The 13207-nt window shown below is 39.6% G+C and overlaps 1 protein-coding gene across 1 annotated transcript in view; it reads left to right on the forward strand.

The window, feature by feature from the left end:
- The first annotated feature begins 1981 nt into the window (after window positions 1-1981).
- The window catches only part of Kcnab1 (potassium voltage-gated channel subfamily A regulatory beta subunit 1), a 516975-nt gene continuing 505749 nt past the window's right edge, over window positions 1982-13207 (forward strand). Inside the window, exon 1 of the mRNA XM_004652406.2 lies at window positions 1982-2284. Within this exon, the coding sequence (XP_004652463.1) occupies window positions 2043-2284 (242 nt within the window). The 5' untranslated portion in view covers window positions 1982-2042. The remainder of the gene's footprint in view (window positions 2285-13207) is intronic.

Below are 13207 nucleotides of genomic sequence, written 5' to 3' on the forward strand. Positions count from 1 at the left end.
GGGAAAGGAGAGAGAGAGATAGGGGAGATAACAGAAACTGGGATTTTGGTTTGTACCTTAGACAACCAGCCACCATAATAATAGAGCAGCAGCTGTTCTTAGTTTGAATTTCAAAGCTGATACTTCTTTTTTTCTACTAGTTATTAGGCACAGTCAAGAACCTCACTAAGTGCTTGTGTTTGTTTATTTAACTGTGAAACAGTTGCTGGTTTACTGTGATTGCCTTGCCTCTCCTGAAGGATTTTCTCTGGCTGGAAATGGGAAAAGCAAGGAGAGAGAAATTAATTATCCATATGTAGAAGAAGTTAAAGAGGCTCAGTAAAGATATGGGTTCCTTTTGGAAGCACATGTGGGGAAGTCTATAAGTATTTGTACCTAATTTGGGGGAATGGCTTGAGTCTGGTGAGACAGAAAGAGAGAGAGAGAGAGAGAGAGAGAGGGAGGGAGGGAGGGAGAGAGAGAGAGAGGAGAGAGAACTAAGATCTTCTCTGGAAAGAAGGCCATCTAGGCAGGATCCCTGGGTTTAGAAGGAAGGGGGCTTATTTGCAGGATCAAACTCAGAAAAGGCAGGCAGTGGATGAAAAGCACAGGAACAGTTGTATACTCAGAGGAAGGAGGAGAAGGAATACCTGGTTATCAGAGCAGCTTAGACAGACGGAGAAGAGTGCATGCAAGTGAAAAAAAAGGCTTGTACATAAATAACCTCAGATCCCTTGCCATTTTGTCTTATGAAGTTGTTCAAATCAGTGAAGACTTGTAAATTGAAAGTTCTAAATTGGGGTTGTTATGGGGTCCAGTGTTGCACAAGTAAGACCATCGACTCAGGGAATGTGAGGCAAAGTTTTATTGGGTTAAAAAAAAAAAAAAAAAGAAAGAAAGAAAGGGGAAAGAAGATAGTCTGGCATATCAGATTTGTGCCCCAGAGGGCATTTCAGGGGAACAGCAGTTGTGTACTGTTCAGAGTGTCAGCTTTATTTTTAATTTTCTTGTTCATTTTTATTTTTATTTATTTGAGAGTGAGAGAGAGAGAAAGAGAGAGAATGGGCACACCAGGGCTTCCAGCCACTGCAAACAAACTCCAGACGCGTGCGCCCCCTTGTGCATCTGGAATCAAGCCTTGAACTGGGGTCCTTAGGCTTCACAGGCAAGTGCTTAACTGCTAAGCCATCTCTCCAGCCCCAGAGTGTCAGCTTTTATTGGAAATAAGCACATGATGTTAGAAAACAGGATGGGCATTAAACCCTAAATCACAATTTACATGTGACAGTTACAGCCATAAAATTAAAAATATATATATAACTTGTATACAGATCTGTTGGCCAGTTATAGGAAGCACCACCGGGGGGAGGGTGTTCAAGATAGGCCTGTGACCAGGAGTCCCACTTATCTTTAGGAAGCTCTACCTAGGGAATGTGAGGTAGGCCTGTGACCAGGAGTCCTGCTTATCTTAAGGAGTTTGTTAAACAATGCAGGCCCCAGGAAATGCCATTCATCCCAGCAGAGCCTCTTGTTTACCTGCTATTAATATAGCCTCCTGTTTGTCTGCTGTCAACAGAGCCTCCTGACTTCTATATTTCTCCAGGCTAGGTATAAACAAATGTAGAGAAGTATAACATTTTGCTCTCTTTTACATTTCCCCCTCTGACATGGCACTGAGTTAAATCTTTGACTCGTTAAGGATAACATCTAGGGTTTATTCAGTTTTAGATGTCCTATGATCTTTATGGAAACAGAGGTTTGGCTGATATCCTGCTACAATATTTTCTTTTACAAAAATAGGAAGACATGGGAAAGTCTGCCCAAATTCTTCCCCCCAGGGACAACACATAGTTGCTTAAATTTAACTTCAAGACATTTAAAGAGATGAGAAAAGTCTTGGCAGAGACATGTGACCAATAACTCTGCTGGGGACTTAGGAGACCTTCTCACAAATGAAAAACTCCTTTCAGGGACACACCAAAGCCATATAACCCAAGTTAATCACATTTGGGCTTAAAGCTAAGTGCTGTGAAATCAGTTTTGCCTCCTTGGGTTTTTGAAGTATGCATCTCTATAAACCTGCCTGTCCAGACATCCTCAGCCCCAAGCTGGGTCTGCCCAAATCCAGTGAACCAGCCATAAAATGCAGACGGCACCTAGCAATGACCAAGATTCAGCCTAGAGGAGCCTGCTGGCCCGATAGACCTAGTGGAACTACAGAGTGGAAATACCTGGAGAAGTTCTTACGTGTCCATGGAATTTCACTGCAGGAAACCACCAAGGCACTGACGAACATGGCATACAGGTACTCCTGATTGCAATAACACCCAACTGCAAACTGTACTGAAGACAAAGAATGTTGTTCTTAAGGAAATAAAGATTAAGTAACAAAACAAGATGTTAGGAGGGAAAGAAAAATAAGGGCAGTGGGCCTTCTTTTTTGATTGTCTTCATTTTTGAGTTTTAAATTATCCTTTAGTTTGCTCAGGGTTACTACACAAGAGGCTGTTAAGCTAACTTTTGGAAAATTGTGCATGAGTAGAAATACTTTTGGCTCTGAGAAGGTAGGTAATCAGCAAAATGAAGAATGGAGACTCCATTTATCTCAAAGCAATTTGCAGTTTATTACATTGAGTAGAATGGTTTTCCAATGTTGCCTGAGCTTCTAGACTGTTTCTGTTAACCTTAATCATGTGGGTTTATAAAGTAGTCCAAGTTATTGAAATCACAGCATTTCTTTTTAATCAATGTAGCCCAAGATAAATTACCAATTGTATGCTAGCCCTCCAATACCATTATTTATCAGTGAAAGGGAGAAATACTTTTCTGCTATGGGGTTGAATATTGAATCTTTTTCATTTGCTCTAACGTGAGAGGTAGCATTCTTTTTCAGAGCAAATTCCCACATTCTATTAACTATGTCACCCAGAAGCATCTGCAGAAAGCCAGCGCCTAGAGTTTTAAAGCAACCTGGAAGCCTCATAAGACACTTAAAATGACAAGGGTTCTGAAGGCAGGAAAAACAGGGTAGCATTTGTAAGGAATTGTTGTCCTAGCTAAAATCAAGACTTGTACTTCATCTTTTCATAGTCTGTCTATTTCACTAGAGTAGCTGCTTACTAATTTATCAGCTAATTTTTTAATAAAGCAATTTATAATGATATCATTTCTCTCTAGAGAGCAAAGGATTCTACATAATTTTCATATAATAAAGGGCTGTGCTGAAAAGGACAGACTCTTATAGATTTGCAGGTAGCTTAGACAGTTTATCCTATGTCACTTTAGAAGTAGGGTTCAGGAAAAATCCCCACTTCCCAAGTGAGAGCTTAGCTTCACACACTGGAATGGTAAAAGCACTGTGCTGCTTCTTACCATCTTCCTTCTTGACTGTGTGACATCAGCAGGAGCCTTCTTCTTCCTCAGCCTCTCTACATTTCTCCACTCTCTTCTCATACTCTCCTCAATGGACTGTGAAGTGAAGCTGAAATTATACTGCTTCATTAAAGTAATCTGGGAATGACAAGATAGCTCAGTGGTTATGGGTGCTTGCTTACAAAGCCTGATGACCTGAATTTGACTCTCTAGTACTCATGTAAGCCAGATGCACAACGTGGTGCATGCATTTGGAGTTCATTTGTAGTGGAAAGAGGCCCTGCCATTCTCTTTCTTTTTCTCTGTCTTTCCTCTCTATTTGCAAATATACACATAAAAATATTTTAATAAAAAAATGAATTATCTGGCTCTAGGTCTTTCTCATTTAACCATGTGTGGCACTACTATGAATTCTTGCATAAGCCTTCAGCAGAAATTCTCTAATACATCTGCCCAACCTGTGCTCTGTACTGGTATTTAGACAGATACATTTTAGGGTGGTGTTTTACAAAGTGTTATGACACTTTCTTCAAATGAGTGAGAACAAAGTTCCTTCAGCTGCCTGGAGCACCCCTTACTGGAGAGTGTTCTCCTTAAGTACTTCTGTGAATCCCATTTGCTGCCCTTGTTAGATAGTGTCATCTGGGATAACTCTTCATAATACCTTGGCTTGCGAGGTATTGCACCACCTTGAGGATGCCTCATGGAGGCAAGGTCTTGGACATGCTCTGGTTAGAAATGGATGGAGAACACTTTCTAGAGTTTAAAGAGAGGAAAATACAGTAAAACTGACTATTGACCCCACGAGATAGTCAAGGCTTTGAACTATGGTGAATTTTCTGTGCTTGTCGCATCTTCTAGGCCCATTTCTTTATTACATTTTTCTCCTACTTTCCGTGATGCATCTTTACTCCTTCTTTCAAAACACATTATCCTGTTAAAGACATTTTCCCCTTAGACATTTGGGAGGAATTTAAGAAACAAGACTACAGTTCTTTTGGTCCCTCCTTAACTTGGCTTTTTGCTGATTTTTTTTAATAAACATACTTGGGAGAGAGTGACTCTCTGATTTTCTTTTTGTGTACCTTTTCTCAGCCAAGATAATTGGGTGGAAAAGGGATCATGGTTATGTCAAGAGACTTCTGTTTAACCTTGTCTTTTGTATTTTATGTGTTTTGAAAGGTATTAATTTTTTTATGAGTAATAGAAAGCAAATGAACTCTGGAGTTAAGCACACCAGAGCTCAGATCCCAGCTCTTCTGGTTTTAGAATCAAGACACTGACCCAGTAATGACATACAGATGTCTAATATATAATAGATGCTCACTAACTCTAGGTTCTCTTCCCCTTATTCTGCAGCAGTTGTTTGTCGATCTAAGGTGGGGAGGAATGGAAAGCCCCTTAGCTGAAACATACATTGATAAAGGATTAATCTTAAAAGAAAAAGACAGGGGCTGGAGAGATGGTTTGAGGCTCCATTCTCCAGGACCCAGGTTAGCCAGATGCACAAGGGGGCTCACACGTCTGGAGTTCGTTTGCAGTGGCTAGAAGCCCTGGTGCGCCCACTCTGCGCTCTCTCTCTCTCTCTCTCTCTCTCTCTCTCTCTCTCTCTCTCTCTGTCTGTTGCTCTCAAATAAATAAAAAGTATTTAAAAAAAAGAAAGACAAAATGATGCAATCCATTGTCCTCCACAGTGTGTGCAGGCTTCTGGAAGAGCAAAATAAGCTGGTTTTTCTTCCTAATTTGGGCAAATGCCATTGCAGCCATCAGCCTAGTGTCAGCTGCTTGGGTTCCTTCATCATCTGTGAAAGGAATTCTCCTGTTTCCTTATTTTCCTAGTGACTTGGTTTTATTTCTAACTAAGGCTAAGTAGGAGAGTGAGAAGGGACTCAATAAATTTGCAAACACTTAGGGAAACTGAAATAGGAATTGAGAATGGTGCAAGATGTAGGAAGTTGGTAAGAGTAACCTTTTTGGGCTTAGAATTCCCAGCAAAAACATAATTTTTTTCAAGGAAGAATCTTATTCTATCCCAGGCTGACATGAAACTCACTGTGTAATTCCAGACTGGCCTCAAACTCCCAGTGATCCTTCTACCTCTGCCTCTCAAGTGCTGGGATTAGAGGCATGTGCCACCAAACTTGATAAAAATAGAATTTTTTTTTTTCTTTTTTGGTTTTTTGAGGTAGGGTCTCACTCTAGCCCAGGCTGACCTGGAATTCACTATGTAGTCTCAGGGTGGCCTCGAACTCACAGTGATCCTCCTACCTCTGCCTCCCAAGTGCTGGGATTAAAGGCGTGCGCCACCACGCCCGGCTAAAATAGAAATTTTAAAACTTACTTTATTAGGTACAATAAAACAATAAAGAAGATGGATTTTAGTCATTTCTAAGGGGCTAAAAAGTTAATCATCTTTATTACATAGCATTGAATTCTGAGGCAGGAAGTAAATATATACCTGAGTCAGGTATATATCAAGAGGTAGTTTTTTTGAACAAAGCACAAATCTTATCTCAAGAGGTATCATAAGAAACAGTAAATATCTGTCTTTGAAGCCCTTTTATAGTAATAATATTTGCAGAAGGAATTCAAACAGATGTAAAATTAAGTTCTAATCCAGGTGTCAGCAAGCTTTTCTTGTAAATAGTCCATAGTTTAGGCTTGAGGACCTTATTGACTTTTGTTATATCTACTGACCTCTGTTGTGGTAGGGAAATGTAGCCCTTGAGAATACACAAATAACACTATGGCCATAACACCCTGAACATGCTTGATCTCATCTAAAACTACACAAATAAGTGTTCCAATATAACTATTTATAGATTAAAGTTTGAATTTATATAATTTTGCATTATCACAAATATTCCTTTTTTTTTCTAAGCCATTAAAAATGTAAAGGCCACTTTAGCTTATAGGTGATCCAAAAAGATGATTTGTCCAGTGAGTTATTGTTTGTTGACCTTAGGTCTGGAGACCAAAGTTTTCTAGTTCTATAGGTTATGCCCTGGCCAGCAGGGATCAAACAAGGACCCGAGGGGAAATTAACCTGGATGAGAGACAAGAGACACAAAGAAGGAGACCAAGTCTATGTTCTGATCAAGGTCTTCAGATTTTTATTTTTTACACAATGGTTATATAGGGGAAGAAAGTGGGGAGTTAAGCTGACTGACGTGATTTAGGGTTGAGGGATTGCTAGGGAACCTAGAGGAGATGTAACCAGGTGTTTATTTAATCTTAGGGAGCCTAGAGAAGATGTAACCGAGTGTTTATCTAACTTTGCCTCAGTGGCTTAACAGCCTGACCGTAAATTGGCCTTTTGCAAAAGATAAGATTCTGTAAGAAGTCTGCTGACCAACATTCCTAATTGCAAGGCCCAAGCAAAATGGAGAGGCTTTTGCTCTATGGCTCCAGACAGGTTATTTGTGTTTACCTATCTTTGAACTTCCTTGTTTTCAGAGATATTTAAGGATCCAATTCAGAAAGGTAAAAATGAATTAAAAATAAAGAAAGGGGCTAGAGATCTTGCTCAGTGGTTAAGGTGCTTACCTGAAAACTCTCACAAGCTGGATTTGATTCCCCAGTCCCTATGTAATTCCAGATGCACAAAGTGGTACATGCATCTGGAGTTTGTTTACAGCAGCTATGCCCATTCTCTCCCCCCCCCACTTCTCTGCTTGCAAATAAATAAATAAAATATTTTTAAATGATGTCATCAGCAGTGATAACAGTGAACAATATGAGCCTTAAGTTTGGCCAACCAGGCCAAATGATCTAACAGGTGCAATAGTGGCATGTCTGTTACTTCCTGATAACAATGGTACCCCCTCTTTCTCCAATGATAAGGCTTGTCTAGATTCATAAAACAAAATAATTATTTCTGAAAAGCCAAACAAAATAAAAATGTACATTGCTTGCCAATGAAACATAAAACTTTTATAAGCTAAAAATGAAAAGAAAGGAGAAGTGGAGAAAGTCTCAGAATTGCCAATATATGATATATGCTTAAGAAACTGACCAATGTGGTTTCACCTTTTATTTGATCAAATGGCCTTGTGAATATTTGGACTAAATTGCTCTCCAAATATGAAGCTATTTATTATAAACACTGTACTTCATTATTTCAAGCCATTACTATGTATCCAGAATAAAAATATTTAAGACAGAATGAAATGAAATGTTGAAACTCCTATCAGCTTGAGTTCCACTCTGGTGAGCTTGCCCTGATGTCTGAGAATCTCCTTAGACTGACTGGTCTGGGCCCAGAGGCTTCTGTAATGTTGAAGTAAGTCTGTGAGGAGCAGCCACACTAAGCTTCTAGAAGACAGAATAACCTGAGCCTAAAATCACAGAAGGGAAGGAAGTGTAGTTAGATCAAGAAACAGGCCCAGAGGTCAGAAAGTGTGCTGCATTCTACCCTGGCTGTACAAACAAGGGGATGGGAACTGAGGAATAAAGAAATAGAATCAAGGAGACACTTGATTCACCTAAGAGTTGTTCTAAGATTTGTCAGAGCAGTGGGTGGGAAGGCATTTGTTGGTTGTTGATTTTCATTGATCTGCAAATGAAGCTTCTGAAGATCAGTGGGAACCATTTTTCACTCTGAAACTTTCCCCAGATTTTATCCCAGGAAAATGTGATGGATGCACTAGCTGGCTTCTTCCTTTCTTCCTTCCCTCTCTTCCTCCTCTGATCCTAGCCAAACTTCCTTATCTATAAAATGAAAGTAGCAAACCCTTCTCAGGATAATACTATTCTTGACATGGGTATATAGAAGGCACCAGGAAAGATAATCATTCTGGTTTTCATACCATTATAGGGTTGATGTCATGTGGAAGATGAGCATTATTTTGTTCCTAAATTGAACTCACTGTTGTCATTGCAGTCCACCTCTCAAATCCTGGGCCTCTACACTCCTTCCTCCATGTGTTCCTGAAACCTGCTTTTTGCATGGAACACTTGGCACACTCAGACCAAAAAAATTAGCTATGAAAAGTGGTATGGTTGTGACTAGCCATAGAAAAATCACTACCTATGCAAGGGGTAGTATTAAGATAAGAAATGCCAACATAGGGCTGGAGAGATGGCTTAGTGGTTAAGCACTTGCCTATGAAGCCTAAGGACCCCAGTTTGAGGCTCAATTCTCCAGGATCCATGGTAGCCAGAAGCACAAGGGGCACATGCAACTGGAGGCCCTGGCGTACCCATTCTCTCTCTCTCCTTCTTTCTCTGTCTGTTGCTCTCAAGTAAGTCAATAAAAATTAATAAAGAAATGCCAACATGATTTATGTTAGGCTGGCCCAATGGGGGTCAGTCCCAGGGCTTGTGCTAATTTTCCTGAACCCCCTGACTGTATCTTGCCTGTTAAAGATGATACTAAGATGGATGGGGCTCAGGTCTTTGTGAAACTTTGATACCTAAATGGGAAGGTGAGGGAAAGCCCAGAAATAGTAGTGAAAGAGGCTTATTTACAACAGCATATTATATTTATTTCCTAGTGAATGGAACAAAAGTTTAAAAAGAAGCAAATTTCAATAGTATGTGCGGAAATAGAAAACTGCCATGAAACTTTAAGCATGAGTGTTGCTTGAAATATTATTTGGGAGACTAAAATTCAATCTATTTTGAAATTTCCATGTGTGATTTTTCTAGCGTAAAGTTGCTTTGTTTATGTAGCATTAATGAAAACACCAGAAACGCAAGGTTCTAAACAACACTGTTACTTAAGCTGTGTTTACTCTTACAGAAGTTGTTCATCTGAAATTAAGCATTTTGAAACCTGATCCTAAGCTGAATGCCTTTACCCTAGAGAAAACTATTCTTGAATTTCTCTGCTGTTCTTTTGAATTCCAGCAAGGTGTGCTATTTCATAAAGAAAAGGAATATAGCTCACAGGAGCTTTATCCAAGCAATCCTAGATCAAAACTTAAATTTGATTTTATAGAGTTTCCCTGATTGTGACAATTGGAAATAGTCTCCAATAAGAAAAGATTAGAGATTATGGCTTGCACACTTCTAGGGTTTTGAAAAGCCCCTGGTGCTATAGCAAGTGCACTATAACTTAACCCAGGCATTTCCAACATGGAGTGTTCTAACTTAGTCTAGCAACTTCTGAGAGTGGCTGGTGAAGAAAGTGGACATTAAATTTCTGACAATTATTTTCTCATTGTTGTAATAAAATATCTGACAAAAGCTAATTAAGGAAGGCTTAGCAAAGGCATGGTGGCAGGAACATACACGTTTAGTCACTGTGATAGTTTGAATGTATGCCTCCCAATAGACTCAGGAGTTTATTAAAGGTTGTAACATGGATTTCTAGCCACCTGGCTAGAAGAGATGTCACTAGGGATGGGTCTGGGGGTCCAATTTTAAGATGTCACTGGGGGGTGGATCCTGGGGTTCAGTCCTAAGGTGTTACTACTGGGGAAAGATCTGATTTCTAGCCTAAGGTATGCAGAGCTCTGCCTGAGTTCCTTGCTGTTGGGCTGTCAGTTTTGGTCTTTGGGTGGTATTTATTATCGTTGCTTCTCTCTCTACTTGGATATGTAAAAGGGGGGCAGGTTCTTTCACCATTGTGGAATTCTGTTCTTCCCATAAACTGTGTCTAGTCTGGAGGCTTATCCTAGCAGCATGGAGCTGACTACAAAAGTCACATTGTGTTCTCAGTGAGAAAGTAGACAGAGACGAATCATACCTCTCAGCTGATTTTCAATTATTTCATTAATAATTGTTTATATTTATTAATAATATTATTATAAATCAATGACAGTAAGTATTATTATTATTATGGATTTTTTGAGGTAGGATCTTACTATAGCCCAGGCTGACCTGAAACTTACTGTTGCCCCAGGCTGGTGTTAAACTTGAGGTTATCCTCCTACCTCAGCCTCTCAAGTGCTAGGATTAAAGGCGTGTGTCACCATGCCCATCTTATTTTCTTTTTATTTTTTTGCCTACAACATTGTCTTTTTAAAATTTTTATTCATATATTTGAGAGGGGGCAGGTACAGAGGAAGAGAATGGGCACACCAGGGCCTGAAGCCACTGCAAATGAACTCCAGATGCATATGCCATCTTGTGCATCTGGCTTACATAGAACTTGCAGTGATCCACTGATTCTCAAGTGTTTTCTTGCCTAAAGAAATGAGCAGGATCACAAAGCCACACCTAGCTATTTTATGTGGGTTTTGGAGATTTGACCTTGGGCAGTCTCAGGCCCCCATGCTTGCACAGGAAATACACTTAACCACTGAACCATCTCTCTATCCTGAGACCTCTGAATTTTAATAGTGGCTCAATAAACTTATCACATGGATGTACCATAATTTAGTTAACAAATTCCATACCATTGAAAATGTGCTTACTCTTTGGCTTTGATAGGTATTATTCTAATAGACATTCTTATAAATATCCTATATAAATATGTCTATTCTGATATTTCTTTATCTACTTTTATTTATTAATCTATTTATTTAGGCTATGCCACCACTTAAAATATCATTAGTCTTGGAAGAAACACATATCAGTATGGCTTTTAGAAGAGTTTCCCAAAGTGACGAGAATTTTCAAGTGAGCTTTTACATGAAGTTATTATATTAAATCACATTTTACAAATTTTGTTGCTTACAGGCCCATGTGACATTGTGACATGATAATTTAATAAGGCATTAAGTAATGTTTAATTCCAGCTGTCTGACCATGCCTGATTTTATTAATTTTTTTTATTAACAACTTCCATGATTATAAAAAAATACCCCATGGTGATACCCTCCCTCCCCCCACTTACCCCTTTGAAACTCCACTCTCCATCATAACCCCTCCCCATCTCAATCAGTTTACCCAATCTTTTACTTTTGATGACATTATCTTTTCCACCTCTTATGATGGTCTTGTGTAGGTAGTGTCAGGCACTATGAGGTCATGGATATCCAGGCCATTTTATATCTGGAAGGAGCACGTTATAAGGAGCCCTACCCTTCCTTTGGCTCTTACATTCTTTCTGCCACCTCTTCTGCATTAGACCCTGAGCCTTGGAAGGGGTGATGGAGAGGTTACTCAGTACTCCAGTCACTACTTTCCAGCACTATGATACCTCTGAGTCATCCCAAGGTCACTGCCATCTGAAAAGAGAAGATTCTCTACCCAAAGTGAGAATTAATATAAGGGTATAAATATTAAGAGAAGTGCTTACTGGGCAGTTTGATAAGCATAGTATATACATTTTTCCAGACATCAGCATATGTTACACCCGTAGGGCTCATGACTACCCCTGTTTTAAGTTTTCAGTATCAGGGATGTGTTCCCCCCATGGAGTAGGCCTCCAGTCCAATTGGAGGGCAGTAGGTTTCCATGATGACAGATGTGCCACTATTGTACCTGTTGGCTCATTTGGCCTGACTGGCCAATTATAAGGCTAGCAGTGTCCACTGTTGAGTATCTTTACTGGTGGTATTTCTTTCTTCCATTGAAATACATGTAGAATGGCTTCTTCTAGCTTTCTGTCAGCTGGTCTACATAGAGGCAGGTTATCAGCCCAGTTCCAGCAGGATTTCTCAGTGGCCTTGCAGCCCAAGTATGTGGAGCCTTCAGCAATCAGGTCTTACCATCTATTCCTGGTGGGAAACCAAGAGCCTTGGCAATGGTCTATAATGTTATTGGGGCATCAGAGACCTCCCTGGCCAACAACTCACTGGAGGTATCTCATCCCTGGCACTGAAAATTTTCTAACAATGATCTATGGATCCTGAGTGTTTCATTGTCCGAAACTGGAAGATTCCATATGATTTATTTGCATCCTCTTAGATTTTGATTAGCCCTCCCTCCACCTTTCCTTTACTCTCTTCCCCTGACTTTCACTTAAGGGTATAAATTTACCTCTTAGAACTGCCTTCATTGTGTCCCAGAGATTTTGGTATGTTCTGTTCTCATTATCATTTGACTCTATAAATTTTTTGATTTCCTTCTTGATTTCTTCAGTTACCCATTCATCATTTAGTAGTGTATTGTTTAGTTTCCATGATTTTATGGCTCTATGTTTCTGAGCCTCTGGTAAAGCAGTGTATCATGGCAGTGAGAACGTGTGCCAGGGGCTATTCATTTCATGGAGGTCAGGATTCAGAATAATTAAGAAGGGATCAAGGACAACATATATGCCCTGGTGATTTACTTCCTGGCAAAAGAACTAATTGCAATGCTCTAACTCACTCTATGGAATAGAAATGATTTTGTACCTGATTGCTTGTAACAATGATACATGTTCTCTTTAAGAAGGATTTAGCAGAAAAGCATAATCAGGAATGACTTAGAGAAAATTGTTCTTCCTATTCTATATTGATTCCCCTTCTTGAATATTTGGATATTTGTAACTGGTCTTTTCTGTCTGTTCATTTTAAGTACAGTGTGCTGGTCCATTATATTTCCTGAGAGGGAATTCCTTCCTCAACTGCCAAAGACTGCTCATCATGACAGCATCTTTTCTCTGGCTTGGCAGGTCCCACATCCTATTTCTACTGGGTCCAAGCACAATCTGATCAGCTGAACTTCCATTTAAACTGAAGGATATGCAGCTGTCTAGGGGTGACCTGGGAAAGCCACAAATTTCAGGATATTTCTCAGTCCTCTCTCAAAGGCTTTGTCAAGTTTTGTGCTTTTTACCCAATTATATGGTTGTCTTTGTGAGCTGCATGAGGACAATAGTTTACAGTTGCTACCCAGGGCCACTTCTACTGATTCAGGTTGAGCTCCTAGTGGGATTAGAACTCTAATAAAAATCCTTATCCATATTTAGCAAAGAACTGAATAACTAGACACACAAAGTAAATTATTTAAAGATTTATTTTAAGGAGAAGTAATAGTTTGT

The sequence above is a fragment of the Jaculus jaculus genome, chromosome 11 (genome assembly GCF_020740685.1).
Source record: "Jaculus jaculus isolate mJacJac1 chromosome 11, mJacJac1.mat.Y.cur, whole genome shotgun sequence".
NCBI classification, from domain to species: Eukaryota; Metazoa; Chordata; class Mammalia; order Rodentia; family Dipodidae; genus Jaculus; species Jaculus jaculus.